This window comes from Scomber scombrus, chromosome 10, assembly GCF_963691925.1.
Source record: "Scomber scombrus chromosome 10, fScoSco1.1, whole genome shotgun sequence".
Taxonomy (NCBI): domain Eukaryota; kingdom Metazoa; phylum Chordata; class Actinopteri; order Scombriformes; family Scombridae; genus Scomber; species Scomber scombrus.
Window position 1 is genome coordinate 22,363,929 of NC_084979.1, and position 27,819 is coordinate 22,391,747.

At 43.9% G+C, this 27,819-nt stretch overlaps 1 protein-coding gene across 3 annotated transcripts in view; it reads left to right on the forward strand.

The window, feature by feature from the left end:
* Positions 1-27,575, forward strand: part of LOC133987380 (nuclear receptor coactivator 3-like) — a 61,846-nt gene extending 34,271 nt beyond the window's left edge. Inside the window, exons 2-24 of one of the 3 annotated variants that reach the window (XM_062426725.1) lie at positions 958-1,048; positions 1,253-1,453; positions 9,515-9,622; positions 10,357-10,517; positions 12,454-12,554; positions 12,652-12,826; positions 14,843-15,025; positions 16,014-16,100; positions 16,259-16,399; positions 16,852-16,999; positions 17,309-17,811; positions 17,907-19,027; positions 19,237-19,369; positions 19,908-20,066; positions 20,269-20,496; positions 21,159-21,264; positions 21,371-21,542; positions 21,878-22,204; positions 22,600-22,698; positions 23,626-23,878; positions 24,237-24,414; positions 24,500-24,704; positions 24,794-27,575. In XM_062426725.1, the coding sequence (XP_062282709.1) occupies positions 9,534-9,622; positions 10,357-10,517; positions 12,454-12,554; positions 12,652-12,826; positions 14,843-15,025; positions 16,014-16,100; positions 16,259-16,399; positions 16,852-16,999; positions 17,309-17,811; positions 17,907-19,027; positions 19,237-19,369; positions 19,908-20,066; positions 20,269-20,496; positions 21,159-21,264; positions 21,371-21,542; positions 21,878-22,204; positions 22,600-22,698; positions 23,626-23,878; positions 24,237-24,414; positions 24,500-24,704; positions 24,794-24,805 (4,581 nt within the window). In that variant the 5' untranslated portion in view covers positions 958-1,048; positions 1,253-1,453; positions 9,515-9,533 and the 3' untranslated portion in view covers positions 24,806-27,575. Of the gene's footprint in view, positions 1-957; positions 1,049-1,252; positions 1,454-7,719; positions 7,817-9,514; positions 9,623-10,356; positions 10,518-12,453; positions 12,555-12,651; positions 12,827-14,842; positions 15,026-16,013; positions 16,101-16,258; positions 16,400-16,851; positions 17,000-17,308; positions 17,812-17,906; positions 19,028-19,236; positions 19,370-19,907; positions 20,067-20,268; positions 20,497-21,158; positions 21,265-21,370; positions 21,543-21,877; positions 22,205-22,599; positions 22,699-23,625; positions 23,879-24,236; positions 24,415-24,499; positions 24,705-24,793 lie in introns of all 3 variants that reach the window. The other 2 variants (XM_062426724.1, XM_062426723.1) reach the window with 2 other exon arrangements.
* Positions 27,576-27,819: the final 244 nt, after the last annotated feature.

Sequence of the window (27,819 nt, forward strand, 5' to 3'; positions counted from 1 at the left end):
ACACACACACACACACACACACACTGAGGCACAGTGACAGATGAACATGAGACATACTGGTGGCGTGCTTCACTGATGACAGGGTGTCATGGAAACGCCCAGCATTCTCCATGGTTACGCACTCTTTACCCCCACGGGATACTCTCTTATGATTGTTCAGACAGAACACTTGAGCTACTACAACAACTCAGCGTGGCAAAAACACACACACACACACACACACACACACACACACACACACACACACACACACATTCACATATTGTTTCTTATCAGGATCTAAATGGACACAAATTAGCCTATTATGTGCTTTTGGGATTAAGGCAGTGATTTAACCTAATGGTCTGTTTTTGTGCTCTTTCTCCCAGTCCATAAAGCACAGGCGATATTTGCCAATAGAGGCTTGACGTTTAAATCCAGTCTTATGGATCTGGAGTGCACATTAGTGGAAGGAGGTGGAAGCTTTTGCCTTTTATAGTTTAAGCGACTGGCTGAATTGTGGATCGCATGCTGTCGTCACTTTCAGGTTTCGACCGTTTGGCTTCCTGTAAAACTTGTGTCTCAACATCCCTTTTCATATTTGTGTGTGTGTGTGTGTGTGTGTGTGTGTGTGTGTGTGTGTGTGTGTGTGTGTGTGTGTGTGTGTGTGTGTGTGTGTGTGTGTGTGTGTGTGGTAGAGGGGGGGGTTGGTCTGTCTATGGGAGCGGTCTGTGTGTTAATGCAAATGCACTTGAGCCACAATGTGTTTGCTCTGTACCCGTAATGAAGACAAAAGCACATAGCCAGGCACGGCACAGTTCCTACTGATCATTAAGCTGTTAATGCAGCATGTGCATGTGTCTTCAGGCCGCAGATTAATAATGCCGCTTGTTATTCATTAATATCACCGTAATGAACATGCACTGTGGAGCATGATTGTTAAACTTTTTTTTTCTTATGTGTGTGCTTTTTCTCTAGACTCCATTGACCAGCCCACATAGGACCAAACCCCCAGAGTGAGGGGTTGGGGGGGCGATCTGATCGTCCATCATCTCGGTACCGTCACAAGGTGGGCTAACATCCCATATGGTTGGCATGGTAACGGCCTACTGGGTTTAGGTTGAGCGGTTTGCCAGAGACAGTTTCTTGTTGTTGCCACATTCTTGCAACATCCTCCTGACCTGAACGCAGCGAACAGTGTTTTCTGAAGCAAATGTTTTATGGAGGTGTTTTGTGTTTGAGGTTTTTGGATTTTGTCACCATTTCTAACTAGATGGCAGATGGAATAGTTTTGGAGAAAGAGTGAAGGTGGTGGCAGTAACAAGAGGGAAACAAAGAGGATGATTTTCAGGCAGATGAGAAAATGAAGAGTGGGAAGACAGCACGGAGACAGGAGGAGAAATCAAATTATTCTTTGTGCTCTACCTGCCACAGAGGCTGAAAGAGAGCATTAATCTTTTACCTCTGTCTGCAGGTGACAACAACACACACATACACAAATGTATCCAGACTTATAACCACACCACACTTTCTCTTTCGTTCACGTGCCCTCTTACACCCGCCTCTGAAGACGCTCTGCTGCTGCACAGATGGTAGGAGTGATTGTGTGAGGAGTGAGGTCTGTACGAGGACCGAGAGTCCAGTTCATAGCAGCGGGGATACCGGTTATGAACAGGAAGAAAACTAGGGAGGGTGAAAATGAGGAGAAGCAGGTTGCTCCAGAGTTAGAGTAAGAAAGTAGAAAGTCCCATTAATTTTCTGCATAGATAATGTTAGATGACTGGCAGTTGGACCACTTCCAAGGCTTGGCTGGGCATGAAACTCTCCTGGTTGAGTCATCAGTGCAAAAGTTGAGCAACGGCTTTAAAAAACATCTGGTTCTTAAATAAAAATTCAATGGTATAAGCCTGTTCGCATGAGACATATAGAGTCTGAACATCCAGTTGTTTGCACGGCTCACAGTGGCCTGAACTTGGACTTCTGGCTTTGTAAAAACCTGATAGCACATTCAGCAGTTTACTTCATTTTTGGAATTTGAGTCAGTTTTCGATGAATTCAGCAACTAGGTGCAGTGTCCCCGTTGCAATGATTAGGCATTTTTAATTTGCCTTAGGTCATGTTCATGCATCTGACTGGCATGTGAGGTAAAAACTATTGTGCTCAACCAAAAGACACGGGGAAGCAGTGGTGCATGCAACCAAAGCCAAAGTCCAAAGCACAAAAAGAGGGTTCACAAAAGAAGAAAAAACTGAAATGAGAATTTACAGCTGGGGTAAATACTCAACTGTACTGGGTTAGACCAACTTAAATCACAACCTTTCCTGTTCAAGTCTCAAGAATGAGTGCTCATCCGAGCCGATGTTGAACTTTCTTCATAGAACAGTGAAAACTGTCCGTGGCTTGTGTAGTAATAATAATAATAATAATGATAATACCAATAATAATAATCACTTTATTTTTATAATACCTTTCAAAAGGACCATTATGAAGTATTTCACAAATAAGGACAAATAACAGTTTTTTAACTGTTATCTGTCCTTATTTGTGAAATACTTCATAATGGTAAATTATTGTAAATATAAAATAATGGATAAAAGTAAAAACAGATCAAATAATTAAGAAGAAACCATATAGTAAAAGTAAGTGTCGAGAGACGATTTAAAAGAAGGCAGTGTATTTTCTAGTCTAACATCCTCAGTTAAGCTATTCCAAAGGGTTGGAGCCCTGACAGCAAAAGCCCTGTCCCCCTTGGTCTTCAACCTTGACTGGGGAATAGTTAACAGGGCCTTATCACAGGATCTCAAGCTTCAGGCTGTCAAGTAATGATTTAGAAGCTCAGCCAAGTAGTTCAGTGCCATACCATTCAGGGCCTTAAAAGGCAAGACTAAAATATTAAAATCAATTTTAAAATGGAGAAGCAGCCAATGAAGGGAAGCTAAAATAGGGGAGATATGATCACGCTTTCGTGATTTGGTTTAAAGTCTGCCAGCTGCGTTTTGGATACCCTGAAGCTGTGCAATCATGTTTTGGCCAAGGTATGTAAACATGACATTACAATAATCCAGATGAGAAGTGATAAAAGCATAAATTACTCTTTGAAGATCATTGAAAGTGATAAAAGATTTAATTCTCAAGATGTTTCTCAAGTGGAAAAAAGACGACTGAGCTAGCCTTTTAACATGGGACTCAATAGTTTCTAAACAACATCCTGAGCTAGAGTACCAAGAGCAGGCAGAACTTGGCCATAAGTGTGCTCCGGGCCTGTAATAAAGATTTCCGTTTTGGAGGCTGAAGAAAATTTTCTGCCATGCAATCCTTAACCGCAGCCAGGCAATTATGCAGGGAAGATCATTTAGCTGATTCGGATGTTTTGCACGACAAGTATAGCTGAGTATCATCTGTGTAGCATTGACATTAAATATCATGCTGTTTGATAATGTGACCCAAAGGGAGTAAATAAAGAGAAAATAAAATTGGTCCTAGATTGGAGCCCTGTGGTACCCCATGCATAGACAATGCTTGAAAGCAGGTAAAGCCATCAACAGACATAATAAATTTACTGTGGGAAATGTATGACGTAAACCATTTGAGGGCAGTCCTGGAGATACAAGTCCATGTTTCAACCTTTCAATAATAAAGCTATGACCCACTATATCAAAAGTGCCACTATGAGCTCAAAGTAGTCAGAGCAAAGCAGCTATAGCTCTTGCCATGTCACTGGTGTGAGTTTTCATGGCCAGAATAGGTCCGTGTGCCTCTGTTTTGTCAACAGAGATTATGAAAGAGCGGCTGGCTGGCAGGCAGACGGAAGGCAGGCGGGGGAGGCGACAGCAGGGCTATTTGCATCACCCAGCCTGAGCATGCCCGCCCCACTAACTATGTCACCTTCTCTCTTTCTCTCTTTCTCTCTTTCTCTCTCCCTCCCTCCCTCCCTCCCTCGCTGTCTCCATATCTACTCCTCCCTTTTGTCACCAACAACCAGCACTCTGCCCACACTACCCTGCCTTCATGGCCTTGTCCACCCCAAAAAGCATAAAAACAGACGCTTGTCAAACACGCAGGAAGTTTGATGCCAGCTAGTGCCACAATTCTGCTATTTCAGCATTTGAGATATGGCAAATGAACATACTCGCGCTAACACAGAGAACGCTTCAATTTATTATTCTTTTCATTTATTTGGCTTTCTGTGTGAACCTGGAAGCTCACACTGAGCTGTAAGAGTTGGGATCTTACCCTAATTGAAGCTGTAAAATTGACTGAATCCACTCTGGGGATTCCCAAGATGTTTCTGATGATGTTTCGACGAGAATCAAGTTGCCTGTGTGCAGACTGATTAAAGATAGGTCTACATTGTTTTTGTTCTTGCTCATTTTTTCCTGTGTCTGCCCCCAGTAACTCTTTCCGACACATTCTTATTTGTTGCATTGTTTTTTTTTTCTCCTCCACCGTGACTCACTCTGTCGTGGGAGGTCTGTCGTCTCTCCACTTCTGTGTTCTGTCTTCCCAAACAGAAATTTTTGCTTTCAGTTTTCAGCTCTGCTGTTCATCCATTTTAATTCTGCCTCCCTAGAGTATGCTGTTTAACTCACTAGTGTTCTTGAAGCGCTGCTCATCTCTTTTATTGTGCACACTGAAGTACTATGAAACACATATACACACACTTTGACAGAGTGAAAAGATTTCAAGAAAATAAGTTTGACTTGAATGGAAGAAGTTATGTTAAAGGTAAGGTCACAGCTTTCTGCCCAAAGCCTACAAAATAAATAGAACAACAAATCTAGTGTTGAGATAATGCAAATCAGATCAAATCCTGTTAAAACCATAATAGTAAAAAGTTTCATGACTATTCAAAACCATAAGAAACTAAAGTGCTCCTAGAGGTTAAAATGTCATGTATGTATGTACAAAAAAGTCCCAGAAATTCCCATTTTAGTGAGCCTAAATCATAAAATTCATTATGTGGGTTACAGAAGACAAGCTGTTGGCCCATTAAAGTCACATTGGGAGCATGAAATTCCCCAAGATTGCTAGTGTGTGCGCAAAGTTTTTAGCAATTGAGGAAAAACTTGTTGCAAAATAAAAATAAAGATAATTCATACTGTGGAGGTAATGATTGTGCCGACAAAATTCCATGGAAATCTGCCCATTTTAGACATGCATTTCGTTATGTAAATGTGATGGCAGTTTTACATGTCAGTCTCGTGTCTGAATAGGCACCTGAGTCAGTTTTACATAAAAGTCACAACATCAAACTTAATCGGTCACTGTCTGAATAAAGCCATGAGGGACATTTATGTAAAAGACACCTGCGTTAGATAGATGATGTCAGCAATGTCATGTAATCCATGTGTGAAAAAGGCTTTAGATGTACTGAGATTTCTTCTATACAAGAGGAAAACTTCATCCTCTGGGTACCATAAACATATACAGCACATTTCATTGATGTCTGGCCTTTTCATTTTTGAGTTTTGGGGGTATTTTCACAGTGATCGTGTCAGAGTTATGTCTCTTACCAGTAAACTCTCTGTCTCCTGCCTGTCCTGGAGCTTGTGAACTTGTTTTGTTCATGTTTTCTAGCTCATGAGTTAAGCTGTTTCCTCTAGTTCTCATGAAGCCATAAAGTGTATGGATCCCGGTGAGCAGTGCTCCCACTGGGTTGCGGGCTCCAGGGTCACTGACAGGCTACTGTCCTGTAGAAGACCCCCAGGTGATGCCACAGCAGTGTTGACCTGAGTGATCCCCCTTTCACACCCGTCTAACGACCCGGAAAATACGTGGGTCAGCTGTCAGCGTGAAGCCGGCAACCTCTCCAGATGACTTGGGTCAAGATCAGGGTTGAGCACCAGGTCAAACTTTACCCTGCTTAGAGTAAATGTTCAGAGCTGCTTACTTGCATGGGTGCACTCACCTGTACATGTCAGTAGAATATCTGAAGACTCTCCTGTGGCAGCTCAGTCGGCTGGAAGCTAAACTCTCAGTCCTGTTCCTGTTTGTTCCTCTGGTTGAGCCACAAGAAGCCAAGCAGCTGCTGTCTCGTAACTACCCTGATTAACTGCTTCCCGCTATTGCCTCTGGCTCTGATTAATGCCTTCAAGTCATCTTCAACCATATGATTTAGTCTATAGACTTAAATGAACACGCAGACGATCAGAAGCAAGTGCAGAGACCATATGGCTCGGGGAATATGTTTGTTTCTGTCTAACACTTAGCTGTGGTGACATGACTGATGCCTTCATTTACCACTTTCTCTAGTTATTACATCTCAGTTGTGTTTGAGCTCTGTGTTATCATGCTTGGTACTCTACACACACTCCCTTAAAGCTCCCTTAAAGGTGCAATAAGGCGGAAATTGAAATTTTAACAACTTGTATGTGAAAGGGGTCGCTCATAGTGACTAACCCAGAGAGAATAATCACTCAACTCTTCTCAGCCGTAAGGAGCGTTTCTGCTTCTTTCAGCTTATTGTTTAATTTTTTTTGTTCAGTTTTCTCCAAATCTTACCTTTGCTATAAATAGTCATTTCCTTGATTCAAGTGTCACTTACTTTTTTAAATTAATTTGTTTCCTCTATCCACATATCTGTTTTTTTTTTTCATTTGATGACATTACTGTTTTCAACATAATTTTGTGCCTATCTTGTCCAAATTTTTTTTGAAAGGGTTCAAAACATGTACAGATTAAAAAAAATATTACCTGCTAGAATGTATCCCAGCGCTGTTTAAAATGAAATGAAGTTGATATGATTTGAGAGGAATTTAAGTGTTTGAGATGGGTGAATTTATAGAATAATTGTAGTGAAAAACTGAAAACATGTAGACTAGTAAAAATAAGATAAGCAAGTGATTTTTAAAGAAATGTTACAAAGATGATTTACCGAACAAATCTTAAAATGTATGATCACATATGAACATTGGCATTAGTATGATATTGTAAATTTGTTGCTCAATGTTGCCTCTTGATATCAAATTATTTGTATTCTAAAAACTCTCAGTCCAATAAGGTGTAGCTTCAGCGTACACCTTATTCAGGCTGCAGAAATCTTCATGTTGTGTTATTTCCAACTGTGAGATTTGAATAATTAATTTCAGATTTTACTTTTTTTTTTACATTTTTTTCCACCTCACACCAACCTTTTTATCATTTCCAGATTATCTATTCAACTTTTATTCATGCTCTAAATCAAAGTGTGCATTACCACAGGTTCAGGGAAACTAACTTTGTACTTTTTGCTCTACCCTCACTGTCTGACATCTCCTGTATCTCACACTCTCCTTTTAAATTGCCATCTTCATGCCCATCTCTCCTCTTCCTTTTGCTGGCCTCCATGCTGCCATCACCCTCTCCCATTTCCCTCTTTACACGTCTCATTCCCACTGCCCCCTGCTGCTGTATTGTACCCACCGCAGCCCCACTGCCTCTCTGCCACCAGGCCCCACTGCCTGTGGCGTGTAATTGACTTTCTCCCTGCACTGAAAAAGCGGGCGGCCCGCGCCAGACTGGAGGTGACCCATTTCCCTGGGGCCTCCTAATCAACCATTCTCTGGGGCCGCCTCATTCACTCCGCAATTAGAGCAACTCCCCCTTTGAGAACTCCATCAATAGGCTGTCAGGCAGGCAGGCGGGTGGGTGTAGAAGAAGAGACGGAGTTTCACTCAAACACTTTGGCTCGTTGAGTTCTGAGCGCTCCGACTTAATACCTCCTCCTCTCTGCTTTTTGCCTCCTCGTCTCCCTTGTGGTAGGTTTCATCAGACAACAGCAAGTGGGGTTTCGTCTAACGATGAGCAGCAGACAGGCTCACAGGGAGGCAGACAGGAGGATAGGCGAGAAAAGACTCAGGTAGGCAAGCAGACAAAGGCAATGAGACAGACAGAGAGTCAGATGGGAGGTACTCAAGGGAGAGATTAAAAGAGAAATTTGAAAGAAACTCAAAGCGGGAGGGATTGAGCAAGAGGATCGGCGCGTCCTCAGAGCATCTCTTGCTTTTAGAGGAAGATTCATGAGTATTCCCCGTTGTTGTCTTGCAAGAGAGTATACTTGTTTTTCTCCTGGTCTTTAAGACGTGCATGAAAGCAGCCGTCATATTGATTCTGTCTCAATAAGAAGGTGTCTTTGACGCCTGTTTCAGCCAAATATGATCATATTACAAGCCAGGAGTGCACGGCTAAAGATTAGAACGTTCTCTATCCAAGAACCCCAAAAAAAGAGAACGCAATCAGACGTTTTCGTGGATTGCTGTGATCCCACAAGAAGGAGCCTGAGATGATGGTGCATAATGATTAAATAACAGGCATCACTCCCCCTGCCGTTGGCCTGATTTGCTATGCAGGAGAGGCAGTGCTCTGGTCAGAGGATAACCATGTAATCAATGGAATGAAAAAAACTGCTCTGGCTGTGAAGGTTAAGAGGGGTACTGGAGGCTTTCAGCCCACTCTGTGAGCCGCACATGCATTCAAAACACAAACCAGACAGTCTGAATGCTACATCTCCTCCTCCTCTTCCTCCCCTCTCACCTGTTCCCCTTCCCTCCTGTCTTTCATTGACATGCTGTTATCTCTCTTTCTCTCTGCATGCTCCCTCCCACCGCCACTTCGCTCTGACCCCCCCCCCCCCTATTTTTTCTTCCTCTGCATTTTTTCTGTATAACCTCTGTCTCCCACTATATTTGTTCTCTCTCTCTCTCTCTCTCTCTCTCTCTCTCTCTCTCTCTTCCTCTCTCTCTCTCTCTCTCTCCTCTCTCGTCTCTCTCTCTCTCTCTCTCTCTCTCTCTCTCCCCCCCTTCATTTACTTTCCTCCCCTCCCTCCCTCCTACCTTTCCCCAGTGTCAGCCGCTGTCACTGTGGCAAAGAAAGTGACCAATCAGAGCTCACTTCACAGCACTGGCTTCTCCCCTCCCGCTCTTATTTCTCCAGCTCCTTTCCTCTATTCCCTTCTCTACCTCCTCCTCCTCCTCCTCGCCTCCTTCGTCCCATCTGCCTCTCTTCCCCGCAACCTTTATCAGCTCACTTCCTGGAGACGAAAATGTGATGCATTATGGGAGACAGACGGCTGTCTAACGGGTTAGTTGTGCAGCGTGGCTTATCATCAGAGACACTACTAATCCTGTGTGTGTGTGTATGTGTGTGGCTACACCATATGAGATGATGAACTCATGCATACACAAACACACACACACACACACACACACACACACACACACACACACAAACACACAAACACAACCTCACATGCTTACTCTCATTTTCTCTGAGAAGGAGGAGGAGGAGGAGGCCGACGAGACATGTTTATGTTCGTCAGTCTCTGCCAGGAGAATACGATTTGCATGATATAAGCATATTTTACCCTGCTCTGTGCTTTTTTGCACTGTATCCACTTTGCCTCTGTGTTTATTTTTGCTGAGTTCAAAAGTACGATTCCCATGTCTTCACAATTACCTATATAATAAGAGCTAAAAGGCTAATAGGGACTATATAATTCCTCTATGCTTGTGTTAAAGCCTTATTTTTACCTGTGCGTTTGTGTGCTCCTTCCTCTCAGGTGCTGATATGTGTACACGATGAGTGGCTTGGGGGAGAACTCCATGGAGCCTCTGAGCTCAGAAAACCGGAAACGCAAACTCTCCACTTGTGACACGCCTGGCCTTGGGTGAGTGTGTGCGTGTGTGCGTGCGTGCGTGCGTGAATGTGTGTCTCTGTCTGATCAGCAGAAGAGAGGGGAAATACAAAAAAAGTGGGCTACTGGGTCAGTGGTTTCTCTAGACTAGGCCATGTGGTCCCTCCATTGGTGTATGCACTTAGTTTTAGATTTTAAAAAATCCCTTTCAAGACTGATTTTTATGATTTAAAAAACAGATGGTTTTTCTTTTCTTTCTTTCTATTTTTTAACCTAATTGAGTTTAAATGCTAGGCCTCCCCAATAAATACAGCACACAATGTTAAAAGGCCATTCTCTACAAAATACAATATATTTACACTCATTAAAGAAATATGTAAATCTAAAGTTCACTAATTTGTTTAATCCGTATTAATATTAAAATGTAAAACAGGCTATTTCTTGGTGCAGTAGATACAATAACTTCCTTAAAGTCACTTTGTCCTGTAAATCTTCAACTTGCCAACAGGCTTGTTGTCTCCTGTTTCGAGTTTCCACTGTCAGCACTGACCCTAAACTGTCAATATGCTCCAACCACAACAAAAGCACTACCAAGTTTTTCTAGTATTTTTTGCTGGACAAACCCTTAGAATAAAAAAAGCAATCAGTTTCCCTGCTTTTTTAGACAAACTGTACCTTGCAGCCACTCATGCATTGTTTTCAGGTATATTAAGCAGAGTTAGCATTACTGTAGCTCAACTTTAATCTCTGCACATTGCCCCCTGCAGGTGTGAGAGAAAGCGGCGGGAGCAGGAGAGCAAATACATTGAGGAGCTGGCAGAGCTGATCTCAGCCAACCTCAGCGACATCGACAGCTTCAACGTCAAACCAGACAAATGTGCCATCCTCAAAGAGACAGTGCGGCAGATCCGCCAGATCAAAGAGCAGGGTGAGTGGACACAGTTGTCTGAGACCCTGAAGGTTACTGTAGGCTGCAGCGACACAGGTGGACTGTTGAGATGTCTGCGGAAGAAACATTAGAAAAGGTGTTGGGGAGAAAGTGAGCGGGAAAAGACAGCTGGGGGTTAGCATCCAGAGCCCAGCCCTTCACACCCACACACACACACACACACCCACACCCACACACACACACACACACGCCTCCGCGGAGCCCAGGTGCAAGGACGAATCAGTCATTCATCTCCCACAAATTTCACAGCCTCAACTGTTTATGTTTGGGAGGAAACATTGGCAGTGCTTTGTGAACCTGTCATTCGCGAGTGTGCATGCATGTGTGTGTGGCATGCACAGCTGTGTGCTGGCCTCGCCAGGGGCTGTTTAATTGGACGTTTGCAGGTAATCACATGCCCATCCATTCTGCTGAACTGCCAAATTATTAGTTCAGTTACAGCTGCTGTTGTCATACTCACACGCTCACTTTGCAGATGCGCCATCATTGCAGAATGGACATTTTTTAACTCTTAGATCCAGACCTGTGTCAGTTTCCGTTTTTCCCCTTCAAGGTGAATTTCTTGAGATCAGGGGGAGAGCCGGTGGGGAATTTTGCTCTTGTGTTTCTGCTCAGCTCAGTCAGTGTCTGCCACCTCGACAGGAAGGGGAAGAGGCTACAGCTGGCCCTGACTAGCTGCTGACAGGTTGCCATAGTTACAGGAAGTGAAGACAGAAATGACACGGGTGTTTAGACTCGTCTCTCGCTTTCTACCTGTTCCTCTTCTCCTGTTGTTCTTTCTGCCTGTCTTTATTTTGCTCTTCTTTTTTTTTTTTTTACCTCAATCAGTCCTGTTTTTCATCTCAGTTGGATTTAATTTGCTTCTTCCTCCTCTGTCTCCCTGCTTTTTCCCTCCCTAATGTCTCTTCTGTATTGCAGCACAATGAGTTGCAGCATCTTCAGGTTTGCTCCCAGCATCTTAAGATATTGAGTGAACTGACAGAATGCAGCCGCTCTCGCACTCTGTTTATGTCTCATTCTCTTTCCCCTCCTCTCCCTCTTTCCTTCAGTCCTTCTCTGCCTAACTTCACAGTGCCTGGCTGTAGGCAGCAATGGCTTTTTTTTGTCTTTGTGTGTGTATCTATGCCCCTTGGGAGCTAATCAGATAGAATGATTCCTGTAGCTGAGCAGCCCCCGCCTCTTTCTCAGACCAAGCTCTGCATTAATACAACAATCCAAACGCCAGACGCTGTTTTCCCAGCATCATCTCCATCCACAGCCGTCTGTCTCACCCCGGTCCTTCCTCTTTCTTTCCCCCTCTCTATATCTATCTCTGTCTTTCTTTCCCTCTCTCAGCCCCTCCATTAATTCAGGTGCCTCAGCTCCTGCCCCTGCACCATTACAGCTTCCAGAGCGGCTCTCTCTCTCTCTCTCTCTCTCTCTCTCTCTCTCTCTCTCTCTCTCTCTCTCTCTCTCTCTCTCTCTCTCTCTCTCTCTCTCTCTCTCTCTCTCTCTCTCTCTCTCTCTCTCTCTCTCTCTCTCTCTCTCTCAGCCCCAGCCTACCAGACAGACCCTCAGAGTCTGACACTGAATATAAAGCATGAGGACGGCTGCTACCTGCTCCACATACACCCAGCCCTCTACTCCTCCTGACGGGCTCCTCGGAGAAGCCTGCCTCCCCGTCTCCCTCCTCACCTGTAGTTTTGAATCAAATGTTTTTTATTTTAAAGTAAAGATTGAGAAACGCTGCCCCCTGCTGGTGTAGCTACAGTAGTGAAAAGCAGTTTCCTCTAGTTTCAGGTATCTTTGCTCTCACCTTGTCTTTCTCCTTTGCTGTTTTTTACTTATTTGTAGGCAGCTGAGCTTGAAGTGTCTGGTTTTTTTCATGTTTCTCTAATGCATTTCCTCTCTTTGCCCTGCCTTTCTTCTCCTACAGGAAAAGCTTCATCCAACGATGACGATGTTCAGAAATCAGACGTGTCCTCAACAGGTCAGGGGGTTATCGACAAGGACCACCTGGGGCCACTCCTGCTGCAGGTAAGTCCAGCTCTCCACCCTCGTCAGACAGACGGTGTTTAGTCAAGATTTGATTGGCCAATTGGCTGGTTGTGACTTCCTGTCGCTGTGCTGCCAGGCTCTGGACGGCTTCCTGTTCGTGGTGAACCGCGAAGGCAGCATCGTGTTCGTGTCGGACAACGTGACGCAGTACCTGCAGTACAAACAGGAGGAGCTCATCAACACCAGCGTGTACAACATTCTCCATGAGGACGACAGGGAGGAGTTCCACAAGAACCTGCCAAAGACCAACAGTGAGAAACACACCCACACTTACACACACAAACACACTCACAGTGAAGCTGCACGTCTGCTCAGAACTAAACCCTGCTTGACATCTTCCACAGGGCCGAGGTTTAAAACAAACTTTGAGAGGTTACAACAACTGTGCACACACGTCAACGTAAACTCACTCAGTTATTTATTCATGCTCCTCCGTTCTTAACTCCTTCCCTCATTATAGTGAGGAGCTCTTGGGAAGCTTGTTCACGTGAATGAGAGCTTTTTTAGAAAGACACACACACACACACCTGACAAAACACACATGTGCACAGAAGCACCCACCCACTCGGTGCTAAGCAGGCAGAGCGTAGCGCAGCTGTCAGTCACACTCAGTGGTCCAGACAGTGTAAAACAGGCCTGAGCTCTATTCAGATCCCATGGCAGCCATCTGGAAACTACTTACTGCTGAATAATGCACCTCCACACTTTCCTCTACTTAATTCACTGTATGTTTGCATGCGCACGTGTATGTGTATGTCTCATTGTTTATATTTACAAGCAAGTAATGTCAATCAAGGGATTGCATTTTCATTGAAGCTGCTGCATGTATGTATAAGTCCATGAGTATGTGCACAGAGCACTATTTATAAAGCTGATTAATTATGGATATGTGTGCTCAACAGAACATGCAACCCGATTAACTCCTCAGTAATGTTCCTAAAGCAGCGGCGGCTCCGAAATGTCATTGACACGTTCTCACACTTATTCCTCCTTTTCCCCTGCACGCTCCTTTATTCATTCCCTCTCTTCATCTTTTAAGACTCATCTTTATCTACTTTTCCTCTGAGCGTCCCCTGTGACTCTCTCAGCTCACTCCTTCTCAGCCTCATTCATACTTAATATGGCTGCCTACTAAGATGAATATTGTGGTTGTCTGTTTCTCAACCTGCTTCTTTCGGCGCTCCCACCCCTCATTGTGTCTCGCTCTGCTGCTCTGCCCCTTCATTATCTTTTGGGCCCATGAATGAAATGCGCTCTCGCTGCACATTCCTGTGGGATGACCACTGACCACGCCAGCTACAGTTAAATACACACACACAAAAACACCCAGGACACACACACATATAGTAACAAAAACAGACACACGCTCGTGCACAAAACGTGGAGTGAGCTTTTGTTGTTGGCCAGTGTGTTTTTTTGACCGCTCTGTCTTGCCTCGCTGTTGGATAATTGTGTCTGAAGGGAGTTGTCTGCCCCAGTGACTGTGCTGTGTTCTCTCTGTGGAGGAGAGAAACCCAAGGCCTTGTTAAATCACCTCTCACTATCAGTTAGCCCCTCCCCACCACTACCATCCTAACCCCCCCACCCTCCCCCAACATCCCCTCCCCTCACCCCCCTCATCATGTCTCGGTCTCCTAAGTCCTCCCTTGTATCCTCCCTCGCACCTGCCAGAAAGAAACCTCTGGCCAACTCAAGGCCCCGACAAGGCTTCACACAGACCTTGGGGGACAGTCGGATGTCTTTGAAGTTTGCCTCCCCTTTCCCTCTCTTCCTCCCTCTCCCTCCTGTGAAGGTGACCCCGTCTAAATGTATGTGTGTGTGTGTGTGTGCAAGAGCCGTGATGAGGAGTCAGGGCCTAAATGAGGATAGATGGCTGAGTGTCCCTGGCCTCTGCCTGCTGCAGAGCAGACTGAGAGGGAGAGATATTGGAAATCGACACCTTGGCTACATTAATCCCATGGTCCATTTAGCCAGGGATCCGAACAGCAGGAGAGGCTTCTGCTTCTCAATTTAAGAGGGAAAATACATGTTGCGGTGTGGTGTGTTTGTTTTGTTTGTTTGTGTGTGTGTGTGTGTGTGTGTGCATGTGTGGATCCGCGGCAGGATAGGCGTGAGCTGTTTGTGATTTCTGATTACAGGCAATTCCTTCATAGCTGCATGTGTTTTTCAGTCCCGAGAGTAACAAGCTCATCCTGTTTTACTCCCAAGTGTAGAATTTCTGTCAGCACATGTCCTGATTTGTTTGTTTGTGTTTGTTTCTCTTTCAGTAAATGGAGTGTCGTGGGGAAGCGAGGCGGCCCGACAGAAGAGTCACACCTTCACTTGCCGGATGCTGGTCAAGTTTGGCCATGCCCACGGCCCCATGGAGGACGGGCCAGGAGGGCCACGCTACGAGACCATGCAATGTTTTGCTCTTACCCAGCCCAAGGCCATGATTGAGGAGGGGGAAGGTACACTGGCAGTGTCTTATATTCACACTCTTTAAGTATAGTATTAGGAGCCATCATCTTATAATTGTGTTGAAAAAATTACATTTATCTGTGTTTTAAATCATCCTGCATCAAAAAAAATGTTTTTCTTACATTACTTAGCTGCTTGAGCTTCACTGTGCTGGATATTGTGTGTGCAGACTTTAAAGGCTGTTTTCACATTCATCTGCTGAAAAGGAGAACATTTTCTTTGTGTGCTCTTCTTAAATCTGAGTACTTACGAGCGTGATTTTGTTCCATTGCAACTAGTTTGGAACCAATTCTTGTCCAATATGGAAAGCAAACCTCCAGTGTACATTTCCTGAGAAAGGGTTTTTCAGTGAAGTAGGAGACATCTGGTGTCCATTAGTTAAACTTTTGAAATGAAAGATATTTTCATATTCGTAGACTCTTGATTTTTCAGTAAGGGAGAAGGAGATGTGCTTTTGTAAGAAAGTTTTTAAAAAATGATTTAAAATACAATAATTTGGTTGAAAATCCCATCTTCAAATTACCATTTTGCAAAGCAACCACTTTGTAGGTTAACACTTTTCTGTTTATTTAGCATCTCATTTGAATTTGCCCTCATTTTTTGCTTCACCTGAAGCATTTTTTTTAGGAGTTTCCTTCAGGAAGACATGAATTTTTCATGTGTGGGGACATAAATCTGGACAAAATTGGTTTAATATCAAAGGGAAAAATGCACAAAAAACCACAAGAGGCTCCTCAAATGCAAAAATCAAGTCAAAAACGTGATAAAAAAGTTTTTTTTTGGTCAGAAGACAAGCACTTCTTCTCTAAAGGCCTGGGTCTAAGAGTACAAACCTTTATGTGTATATGATATTTTTGTGCAAAGTTGGCTTAAAGGGACTCTTCTCCGGGCAATGTTCAGTAAGATCAATCATCCTTAAGTACAATAAAATGCAATTACTATGAAACATTACTGACACCTCTCCTCTCTCACCTGCAGACCTTCAGTCATGTATGATCTGTGTGGCCCGTCGGGTGACAGCCATGGAGAGAACGGAGAGTTTCAATACCCGGCATGAACTCTCAGGTGAGGAGCTGCGTACCCTGAAAGCTTTCTCTAAACAAACAGACGCTGAAACAGATCATGACATTAATTCTTCAACCATGAATAGGTTTGACTCACTTCCTTTCGTCTCTTGTTTTCCCTCCCCCCACTTTTTGTCGTCCTTGTGTCCTCCCCGGCAGGTAAACTGATCCAGATCGACCAGAACTCTCTGAGAGCATCAATGCGTCCGGGCTGGGAGGATTTGTTGAGGCGTTGCATTCAGATGTTCCTTCAGCACAGTGATGGGCAGCCCTGGTCGCACAAACGCCACTACCATGAGGGTGGGTCGCACACAAAAACACACAACCGCATAAGCACTTCGAACTTAATGAATTCATTTTGTTTAGTTCTCTTATATCCACAATTAAAAAGCTGCAGGCAAAATCATCAGGATGTTACTGTATTTTGTAATGTAATGAACAGTTTACTCAGTTGTATATTCAGTCTTCTGTTTTACAATGTTGTGTTCTTATTATAGTTATGAAGGACTCCAATTGTTTTTTTGTTGTTTTTTTTGTACCAATCTTTGCCAGGACTCCCATCAGAAAAAAACTCAACACATATCCATACATTAGTATTTCAATATTGATCTCATGAATACAAATGTCTGAGCACTACATTGATCCTCATTGTAATCAATGATTTGGCTCCAACAGAGAGGCAGTGATTGATGACCTTCTTTATCAGATAAGTGTTTAATTGTGTTAATCCTTCGTTTTATCCGTCTGCACAGCCTTTCTGCAGGGTCATGCTGAGACACCCCTGTACCGCTTCTCTCTGTCCGACGGTACTCCAGTCACAGCCCAGACCAAGAGCAAACTGTACCGTCATCCTATGAGCAACGAGCCGCAAGGCTTCATCTCCACTCACCTACTTCAGAGGTCAGAAACTGAAAATACACACACTCCTTTCAAACACAGCAAAGTATGTGTCATTTACTGTGTTGACAAAAAAAAGCACTCCAGCATATCTATGTGAGGCAGCCACGGCATTCATTCCACACGAATAGCTGAAGTAGCTTTTATACATTGACATCCTGTGAACAGTAAGAAGACTCCATGCAGGAACTGGTATTCTAGTTGAATTTATATTGAGCCTCTATAGGCTAAGAGAGGTTATTGTGGGGGATTCAGCATTTTCAAGGTTTTTGCATATTTCAGTCTTTTTTTCCCCCCTTTCCTTCCACACAGGGAACCAAATGGTTACCGCTCAGCTCAGGGTGCTAACATGATGCCTAACACTATGAGACAACAGGGCATGGGAGGCCCCAACTCAAATGCCCAAATGAACATGAACACCGGTGGGGGGATGGGCATGGGGGGCATGGGCAGCATAAACAGGGGCTTTGGCATGAATGAGCAGGGCCACATGGGTCACATGGGTCCTATGGGTGGTGGCTCTATGTACGGAGGGAGTGGTGGAGGAGGAAGTGGAGGTGGCGGCATGGGCAACCGCATGATGCAGATGAATCAAGTGGGGCATATGAATCAAATGGGTCCCATGAATCACCCGGGCCAAGGAATGCAGCAGCACCCACAGCAGCCCCCGTTTCAGAGCAGCGGTGGGTTTGGACTGAGTGGACTGAACAGTCCTTCAGGAAGCCCCCGAATGGGCGGCCCCCAGCCGGGACTCCTGATGTCACCTCGTAACCGAGGGAGCCCAAAAATGGGAGCCAACCAGTTCTCACCTGGAGGTACGTTGATCAGTGTCCAGTAATCAAGCATCAGTGTCATTTATTAACTGACTTCTTTGTTTGATTGGGTTTCATGAGTTTTGTTTCTGTTCCAGGTATTCATTCTCCTATGAGTGGCATTGGCAGTGGTGGAGGAGGTGGGGCGAGCACTACCACCTACTCCAGCAGCTCCCTAAATGCCCTACAAGCCATCAGTGAAGGAGTAGGGAGCTCCCTTCCCTCCACCCTAACATCCCCCTCGCCAGCTCACAAACCAGACAGCTCTCCCAGCATCCACTCCTCCTCCTCTTCCTCTCAGCCCAGTCAGCCAGCCAAACCAGGCCAAGATGGCTCCAAAAGCCCAGTGGGAGGTTTGGGGCCTGGGCCCAGTGACCATCACCACCCCATGCACCATCACCACCATCATCAGCATCCTCAGGCTGAGAGTTCTGGAGACCGGCCAGACAGCCAGGCAGCTACAGCAACTAAAGAGTCTGGGGAGGGAAGCAATGAGGCAGGGGTGGCAAGCACTGAACCCCCTCGGAGGGTGCCAGACAGTAAAGGGCATAAGAAGTTGCTACAATTGCTGACTTCGCCAACTGAGGAGCTGGGAATCGGCGGCAGTGGGCCAACAGGGCCTCCTATACCACCCCCGCCAACCAGCAGCAGCACTCCTACAAGCTCAGAGAGTAAAGATCCCCCCGGAGGCATGACAAGCCCCTCGTCTACTGGGGTCTCCTCGTCCTCCTCAGCCAGTGCCAATCCAGGCCAGGCAAGTGGGCCAGGGGGCGTGTCAACATCACTATCATCAGCCCACTACACAGGCTCACTGCAAGAAAAGCACAAGATCCTCCACAAGCTTCTTCAAAATGGCAATACTCCAGATGAGGTAGCTAAGATCACAGCTGAGGCTACTGGAAAGGTGTCACTGGGGGGCCATGAGGGCACTGAGGTTGGAACAGGAGGATCAGGGGCCGGGAGCGGGCCTGGATCGATCACAGAGCCGAAGCAAGAGCAGCATAGCCCCAAGAAGGAGAAGACCCATGCCCTCCTCCATTACCTCCTCAACAAGGATGATTCCAAAGAGCCAGTGGATGTCAAGCCCAAGGTTGAAGAGCTAGAAGGGAAGGGACCCCCAGGGGCTGCTGGCGGCCCTTCACGGGGCGGCCCCGGATCTGGGACCACCCCTGCACCTGAACATCCTGAGAGCAAGATCAAGTCTGAACCACCTGATGATGTAAGATTACTTCTTGTTTTATAAATAATTGAATTACTGCGCTATACTATTGTTATTTCCTGACTTTCAGTGATGATTACAGTATATCAAAGACAGCAGAGTTTTCTGTTTGGTCTTGCCTTAACTTAACTTTTTGTGATGTGGGTGAATATGAATCTTCACAGATATTTAAGTAATAAATATTTTGGTGTTTTTTTTTTCATGTTCAGTTGCACAACCTAGAGTCTATCCTGGGAGATCTGAGGGGTTCAAGCTCTGACTTTTACGCGGATCCCGCTGGAAGTGGAGGGTCAAATGACACAGGAAATAAACCCCAGGGTTGCCTTGACGACAGCCTGCAGGGTAAGTGGTTGAGGAGCCAAAGCCTATAAGAAGTGAGAGTTACATGCAAGCAGTGAGTAGTGAGACATCATATGTGATGAATATAAAATACCAGTCAAACAAAATCAGGCATCATCAGAGTCAGAGTTTTGTTTCACTTCTTCAGCTTCATTCCTGGTCCTCATATATAACATATATATATATACTTTATAGAAAGTATATCTTACCCTTCAAAAAGAAGCCTAACTATGTTCTGATCTTTTATCCATAGTCTGGCAAGTCTACCTCTCTCTGTAGAGGAGTTTTATGCTTGGTAGTAAAAGCTGTTTGACTTTGTGTTTCCAACATCAAAGCAGTAATAAATTCTACAAAACAATATGCATTTACTTCACATGCTCACTCTCTGAATAAATGATGATTTATAAGACCACAATGGTGAGAGTGAGCAGGGTGGATGAGTTGGATGGCACAGTGTAAAATGATAGTTTAAATGTATGTACATTACATTAATGTCTGTGGTTGGAAGACAAATAAGTTTGTGATTTGCACTTGTGTACAGGGAGTCCAGGTATGGTTCCGGGACCTCGGGGGCCCTTCCAGAGAGCCATGTCTATGGATGGAAAGCCTCCTGGTGGGCCTGGAGGGGCAGGAAGACGCCCCATGCTTATCAAGCAGGAGAACATGATGGGCAGCCCGGATGGCTATCCAGGAAACATGGGTGTGTGTTTATTCTCTTCACTTTTCTCAGCCCCCCTACACTTATTAGGTTCTTTACGGTATTTACCTTATCTAGTACCCCTTAAACTTAAAGACACATACCAAGATGTTTAAGGACTTAGGACTAAGACTGGGCCAAACTACTCTCCTTTAAAACCTTTACAATACTCATATATGCACATTTCATATTTATTTATTACCAGGACCAATGAATAGGGGGATGGTTCAGAGGTCTCCCATGGGGGGGTCAGGGGACTGGGGCATGCCCCGTTCAGGTGCCAGCCCAGTGGGTTCAGCAGGACATCCCTCCATGATGCGCCCAGGCATGGAGTACAACAATGGCAAGGGTATGATGGGAGGACCCATGGTCAGCCGCTCCAACAGTGTACCGGGGACCAGGTCTATGCTGCAACAGCAGCTCATGGATATGGGTATGTCTGTCAAACTAGTTGCCAATTGGAGTTTTAATCATCACTAGCATAACTATGTCAGGATATGTACCAAAATGCTGGCAGAAAATGTAAAAATATAGGAAAACAATGAACACACCCATCCAAATTGCTTTGGTGAATTCATCCTGAATCAGGTTTGATTGTTAAAGGACCAGTGTGTAAGATTTATTGGAATCAGGCAGAACAGACTTGGCAGAAATTGAATATAATATTCATAAGTGTATTATAATCCCATGAAAACAAGAATCATTATGTTTTCGTTACCTTAGAATGAGCCCCTTTATATCTATAGAGGGAGCGCTCCATGTTGCACTGCTATGTTACAGTAGACCAGAACAGACAAACCAAACACTGGCTTTAGAGAGGGCCTTCTGCATTTTTCGCAAATTTTGCAGCCACCATAGATTGTCCTACAAGCTTGGAAGGGGATGGATATTCAGTTGGCTGCCACTAAATCTTACACACTGATCCTTTAAGGCATCTGGCATGATGTTACATACTGTATGTTAACTAATATGTGCTGTATGTGCCTGTGCATTACATGCCTAAAAAATCCTGGTGTTGAAACCTGTAGCTTCTGACTGCCTAGACAGTCTGTGAGCATGTGTATGAATTAAATTTGTATTGTTGTTGTGGTTTAGGTGGCTCTGGCGACATGGGTATGGGTATGAGCCCTTTCAGCCAGCAGGGCCAGCCAAACCAGTCCCCTTCCTGGCCAGACTCTATGATGGGAATGGAGGGAAGCAGGTCAGTGCTCAATTCCTTGTTGTTTGTATTCATTCCTTATGAGCTACAATGGGCTGAGTAAGTACTTTATCCTAAACCTCATGGTGAGTGTCTGTGTGTGTTGTAGACGCCCGTTTGGCAACACCTTGGATGATCTTCTGGTGCCTCCCACCACCAGTGAAGGACAGAGTGACGAGCGGGCGCTTTTGGACCAGCTGGACTCTCTGCTGAATAATACGGACGGCATCGCGCTGGAAGAGATAGACCGAGCTCTGGGCATCCCAGACCTCGTCAGCCAGGTAGATCCTGAGAAAAGATTAGAAAAGATGGATAAATAAATCCCTTATCTCTGAGCTCCACGAGATCCTTCTAGAAGTAATGAAAAGAAAAAAAGAACAATGTGCAGGTCATGACTCATAAGTGTGCTTTAAATTCATCTTTGCGTTAGATATTTCAGTCATGACTCATAGTGTTCAGACTGTTCTTTCACTGAAGAGAGATAGATGAGCCCGCAGGGATCCATCTGCGCTGCTTAGAAAAAGACAATTACAGAGCCAATGAATTGGAAATGAATCAATAAGATGAAAAAGTTTGACAAACTTCTCTTTTTGTCCTCTTGTCGTGTCTGCTGCAGAATCAGGGAGGAGAACAGCAGATGGAACCATTCCCGGGGCAGGACCCGTCCATGGTTCTGGACCAGAAGCCTATGTATGGGCAAGGCTATCCCGGACCCCCGGCCATGCCTATGCAGTCTGGCTATGGAGGGAATCCCATGCAGGGACAGTCCCAACAAGGGGGGTTTGGGCCCATGCTCTCTCAGATGGGCCAAGGTGGCAACTTCCCTGGTATGGGTGGAATGGGGGGCATGGGTCACCCTCGTGCCAACATGATGAGACCCAGGATGATGAGTGCCAACAAGCCCATGAGGCTCCAGCTGCAACAAAGACTGCAGGGACAGCAGGTACAAATCAGAGCTAACCATGTTGTACATGGTCCGTTCACACTGGAAAAATTATAAAATGAAGTGTACTTATTAAGGCTAACATGCATAATAAAATCACTTAGTGTGGGGTGATGTTGTACCACAATTAAATGCACAGTAGGAATGAAGGACCTACTTAAAAATGGAAAACATTTTACTCACTATTAATGGCTTTTTGAGTTGTAGCTTCAGTCTATAATTTGATAATTGATGACTCATGCATTGCATAGCTTTATTATTTTCAAAAACGCTGCAGTCCAGTAGTAGATTTCCAGTTTTCTAAGTGCTGAAATAATGTATAATCAATTTTAGCACATCGTTTCTAATTTATCTGTAAATAATTGAGGAGGTTATTTGCTCTTTTCCCTCCTCAGTTCATGAATCAGACGCGGCAGGGCATGGGCATGAAGATGGAGAACCCGGGAGGCAACCCTGGCATGAGGCCCGGCATGCAGCCTGGCATGGCAGGACAGGTAGATGACAAACACCTTTTTGATTTTATTTCAGAGATAAATCACAGTGATACTAGAGTTTAATAGTTTAATGGGAGACTAAATATGATAGTTTGTTTTAATATCAGAATCAGAATCAAATTTGCCAAGTATGTTCACAGATACAAATAGCAACTTACAAAGCATGCATGCTTGAAGGGAGAAGTTCGAATAAGCTGGGGCCCAGGTGTAAGTGGTCCACACATATCTCACACATCCTGACTCATACTAACTCATGATCTGGTAACCACGTCAGCACCAATGATCTTTTCAGCAGACCTCATTGTCTGTTGTAGTCTGTTCTTTTCTTGTTCAGTGGCTGATTTAAACCAGATTCACGTAAAAAGAGCAAACTGATTGCCATGAAGAAGTGAATCAACAGATTCTGTGGCTTTCTCAGCTACTGAAGGAAGTACTTCACTTGCCTGGCCTTTTTTCAGAGTTTGTTCTGAGGTTACTTTAGGTGCCAGGAGATAGTAGATTTCTGACATCTGGTTTTCATGTTCAGCACAGTCTTGTTGAGTCTGGTAAAGGAATAAAATAAAATAAAATATCTACAGTGATCTCCACAGTTTTAAGTTCTTGTTTAAGTGTTCAAGTTATTATGACTGCAGCAGAAACCCAGTTGGTCAACCTTTGGTCAGTATGCAGACCTGTTTCTGTATCAGATGAGGCTGATGGTAGACATGTCATCTGTTAACCTCAGTTTGGGATCCCCAGTGTTGGAGTCTGAGTGTAAATGTATTTATGGTGTAAAAATGTTGATGTGTTGATCCAGCTTAAATTTTCTTTTTGTATTTATATGTATATGTTTTATGAAAGCTCCAAATCTATTTATACCAGAACTATTGTCACATAACAGCCCTTCTCAAACAGACACAAACTGATTATATGTTTCTTTTTTCACAGCCGGGCTTCCTCAATGCTCAGATGATGGCTCAGCGCAGCAGAGAGATCGTCAACATGCAGATGAGGAGGCAGCGCATGATGATGCTGATGCAGCAGCAACAGCAACAGCAGGCGGCCGCGGCAGCTGCTGCAGCGGCAGGAGGATTCAGTCCTCCTCCAAACGTCACAGCTCCTGGTGGCATGGACAACCCTATGGGAGGACCAAACATGGGCCAGCCAGGCCCCCAGCAGTTCGGCTATGGAGGGAGTTATGGTGAGTTTACTGACGCCCAACAGAATACTGCTGCTCCCTGGTGGTGAGTCCATGCACTGCAGAGTTTTGGCTGTAGTTTAACATTTGACATGTTAAAAGGAAGATTGGCAGATGTATTTATGGTTGTTTTTTTTTTAATAAAAAAAAATTGTCCAAAGGCTGTCCATGTACATCTCCCTTGTCTCTGTTTTTTTATAGTCAGACCAAATATTGTTATTGAAGGGATAGTAAGTATCAGAACACACCCCCAGGCAACCAGATCGTCATCTATCTTTATATATCACTATGTCTCAGTTATCTTTTATCTAGTGTCTGCTGATAGAGGTATAAGCTGAAGCTCGATGTTTTATCTCCACAGGGATGGCCCAGCAGGGAGACCCCTCATTCGGGCCGTCAGGCGGAAGTCCTCCTAACGCCATGATGCCAGGCCGCCTGGGGCCTCAGAACCCCATGATGCAACAGCACCCTCAAGGCGGTCCCATTTACCAGGGTGCAGATATGAAAGGCTGGTCGCAAGGGGGAATGGCACGCAACAGGTTTGTGATACAAACAAAGCAGATCAAGCCTGAGTTTTTCTCTTGATCAATGTGCACAGTTGAACACCGTCCTCTCTTTCACCAGTTCGTACCCTCAGCAGCAATTTGGGCAGCAGGGACCTCCAGGGCAGCAACAGTTTGCGCAGCAGGGGATTCCAGGCCAGTATGGGGGCATGATGATGAACGGGGGCATGCCAGCCAGCGGAGGAGGAGGTCACATGGGCCAGATGGGAGGGCAGATGGGCATGAATCCAATGGTGATGGGACGCATGCCTATGGGGCCTGAGCAGGTGGGTCGGGGTACAAATATAGCTTTGATTAATGTTTTTATGCACTTTTCTTCATCACACTTTCTCTCCTTTTCCTCTTCTCAATCTAGAAATATTGCTGAACATCGTGACAGAAGCATTTGTCTCACTGTGATCTCCACTCAGAGATAGGACATGGCTGCAGCACTGGAGTGTGTGGAGGACCCGTCGGTGTGTGTCTGCATGTAGTGCTGCACTCCCACCAGAAGGGGGAGTGAACTTCCTTTGGACTCACGGCCAGTAATGGCAGTCTGGCAACCTGAGGAAAACAGACAGACTGTCACACACATACATGGAGACACACAGTGTTTATAAAAATCAGAAACACTGTGACACATTTACACATCAGTCAGATAGTTCTGTGATTTCTCTCGTAGACTGTAGTTTTAATATTCCTCTCTTTTTGAGCGGTGTGTGTGCACCTCTGTAAACACACACCACTTGCTATGGACCAAACAGTGAAGGTGGACAGACGCTAGAGTAGATCACAGACTTGAACATGGACAGACGTGTGAAGACATCCTCTCCTTTTGTCGAATGTACCATGAAGCTGTGTTCAGATTTAAAAATGTCTTGTTTCTGAACTTTGTGGGATTTTTATTCACCGTCTCTCTGCTGCTCCTGGAGGATCTCTGCGTACAGTAAACACGGTTCTAGATGACGAGCCATCAGATTGTGACACTCAGATGAATGTCATTAAGCAGTAGCACATTGTTTCGTCCTCCAGGACGTCGGGGGCTAAAGTACGACTGAATTACTTGTTGGCTGATTGCACTTTAAGGAAAGGCCAACATCAAAAGGATTGTGGCAATATTAGAGGCCTTTATCCAAGAATTAATTCATAGCAGCAGACATTTACTGTTTATTTTTGTTTGTGTGTTCTCCAAGTTTTCCTCTCTGTGAAATGGGGGCTGTTGATTGGAAATGGGTAACCTTGATGATCTTTGTTCTAAAGTGGGAACCAGTAGAAAGGCAGCAAGCACAGATTTTATCCAACACTTTCGTCTACAGTGTGCCGATTTATTACAAGAGAAATGAACCGTTTTTAAGTAATTTTAAAGTCACTCTTGAAACAAACAGACTTCTATTCATGTTCAAAATTCCACTTATATTTATACAGATTCATGAGGTGATCGTTTTTGTCATTCCAGAGGTAATTTTTAAATCAAAATCTTGCAGATATTTTGGTTACCTAACACCGATTTACAGTGTTACAAGTGAAGAAATATAATTGATTGCCAGATATGAAATTGATGTCTGTATTAGCACACACCTGAAGGAAAAGTGTGTGTGACATTTCAGTGTAGGTGTGCAGATTTCTAGCAATAATCCTTCCTCCTGGTTTTCCTCTGAGGTCAAAGCTGAAGCATCATTTACTCAAAGCGACGGTACTGCAGTATTAGACATGATGTCTTGTTTGGAGCTTCTTCTTTTCTTTTTTTTTGTCTGTGAATATGAATTGTAAATATGCTTCAAATGTACTATATATAAATATATATAAGCTTTTGTAGGTCACATACTGTTTTTGCACAGATTGTAAGGCTTGATATTTAAAAGTGTAATTTTCTTATTCCGTCATAGGTCAGCTTTTATTTTCAATACTTTAACCATTGGTTGGAAAGGAAGGGCCTCTTTTTTTGTAAGCAGTACGTGTTAATTTTCTTTCATACTGCCACTTTCATCCTCTCAGAAAGCACTTTTTTAAATTTGTGATCTTCAAATCATGAATTTCTCCTTATTTTCTGAGAACATAGTCTTAGCTAACGAGGTGCTAGTAAGTAAACATGTAATTTTTTTTAAAATAAATTATTTTTCTTTCAACAAATAAAGGAGAAAAAAAACAGAACATGAAGTATGCCTATACGAAAAGAGTTGACACATGATTGTGTTAGGCTTCTAGGGGCCCAGATGTCTTACCAGTATGTGGGTTGAAATTTTCTGAACTGAACCTCATGCTTCCACGTGTGACTTTAAGTTTCTCTCCTGAGATTTCTGTGCTTTGGGTTTTTGCTGATTTGATCTTTCAGCTAAAATTGTTCAGCCTCAGATATGAGACTTTAGAAAACAGTCCCACTGTATAACTGTCCATGAGTCTTTTTTTTTTTTCTTTCTTGGTTTATTAACAGATGTTTAATCCCGCTGGAAGCAACACAAGCAGTTTGAATCTCTAATTTCCTGTCAGTCTTTGGTCAGGTAACTGTTGTTTTCTTGACATTTGCCTTTATTTTTTGTCTTATTTCCTGTGAAGCTTTTGTTGAGAAATCTACCTTTTGAAGACACGCTCAATCCAAAGATTTTTGTTTGTCATTCTGCAGTGCTTAGAAACATTCCTGATGTAGATCGTGCAAGTACTCATGTGTGCTTTTACTGTTGCACATAACCTATAATATACATTGAACTAAATATGTTTAATTGCATATATTATATTCCCATCCGTATGACATAGAGTAGAAACGAGTCTGGTTCTGCTGAGGTGGTTTGACTTTTGTTTGTGATTGTTTCTTCCTTTCTGTAGAACTTATGGCCAGTTGATTTGTGGTGCTACAAACGGTTATTTCACAAGAGATTGTCGAGATTTTCTAAGCTGGAAAGAAAGTTTCATGATTGATGTCATATGTCTGAGAATGATAGCTCGGAGTTATTTCTTCTTTTTTTTCTTTTTTTGTCTACCCCAGTCTCAATGAAGAATATACAAAACAAATGTCTGTGCTTTGCTTTAAAGGAAAGAAAAGAGGAAAAACACATCTGGGAAACATACAGTCATTATTACAGGATGTAAAATACTATTGCTTTTTTTTCTTACCTTGTTTCTTGATGTTAATATCGATGTAAATACAAATTTATATTTAAACATTACAATGTCTCTGCTGTCTTTGTGCATGTGTGCAAAGTTTCATTTCGTACATGACTCAAAAATCCTGTAGCCACAGATCAGTCCGTCAGAATCAAATTACATTTAACTTGTATAACACCTACAGCTGCAACTAACAATTATTTTCATTATTGATTAATATGTAGATTATTTTCTCAACTGATTAGTTGTTTGGTTTATAAAATGTCAGTAAAAAGGAAAAACTCTGTTTACAATCCCAGAAGA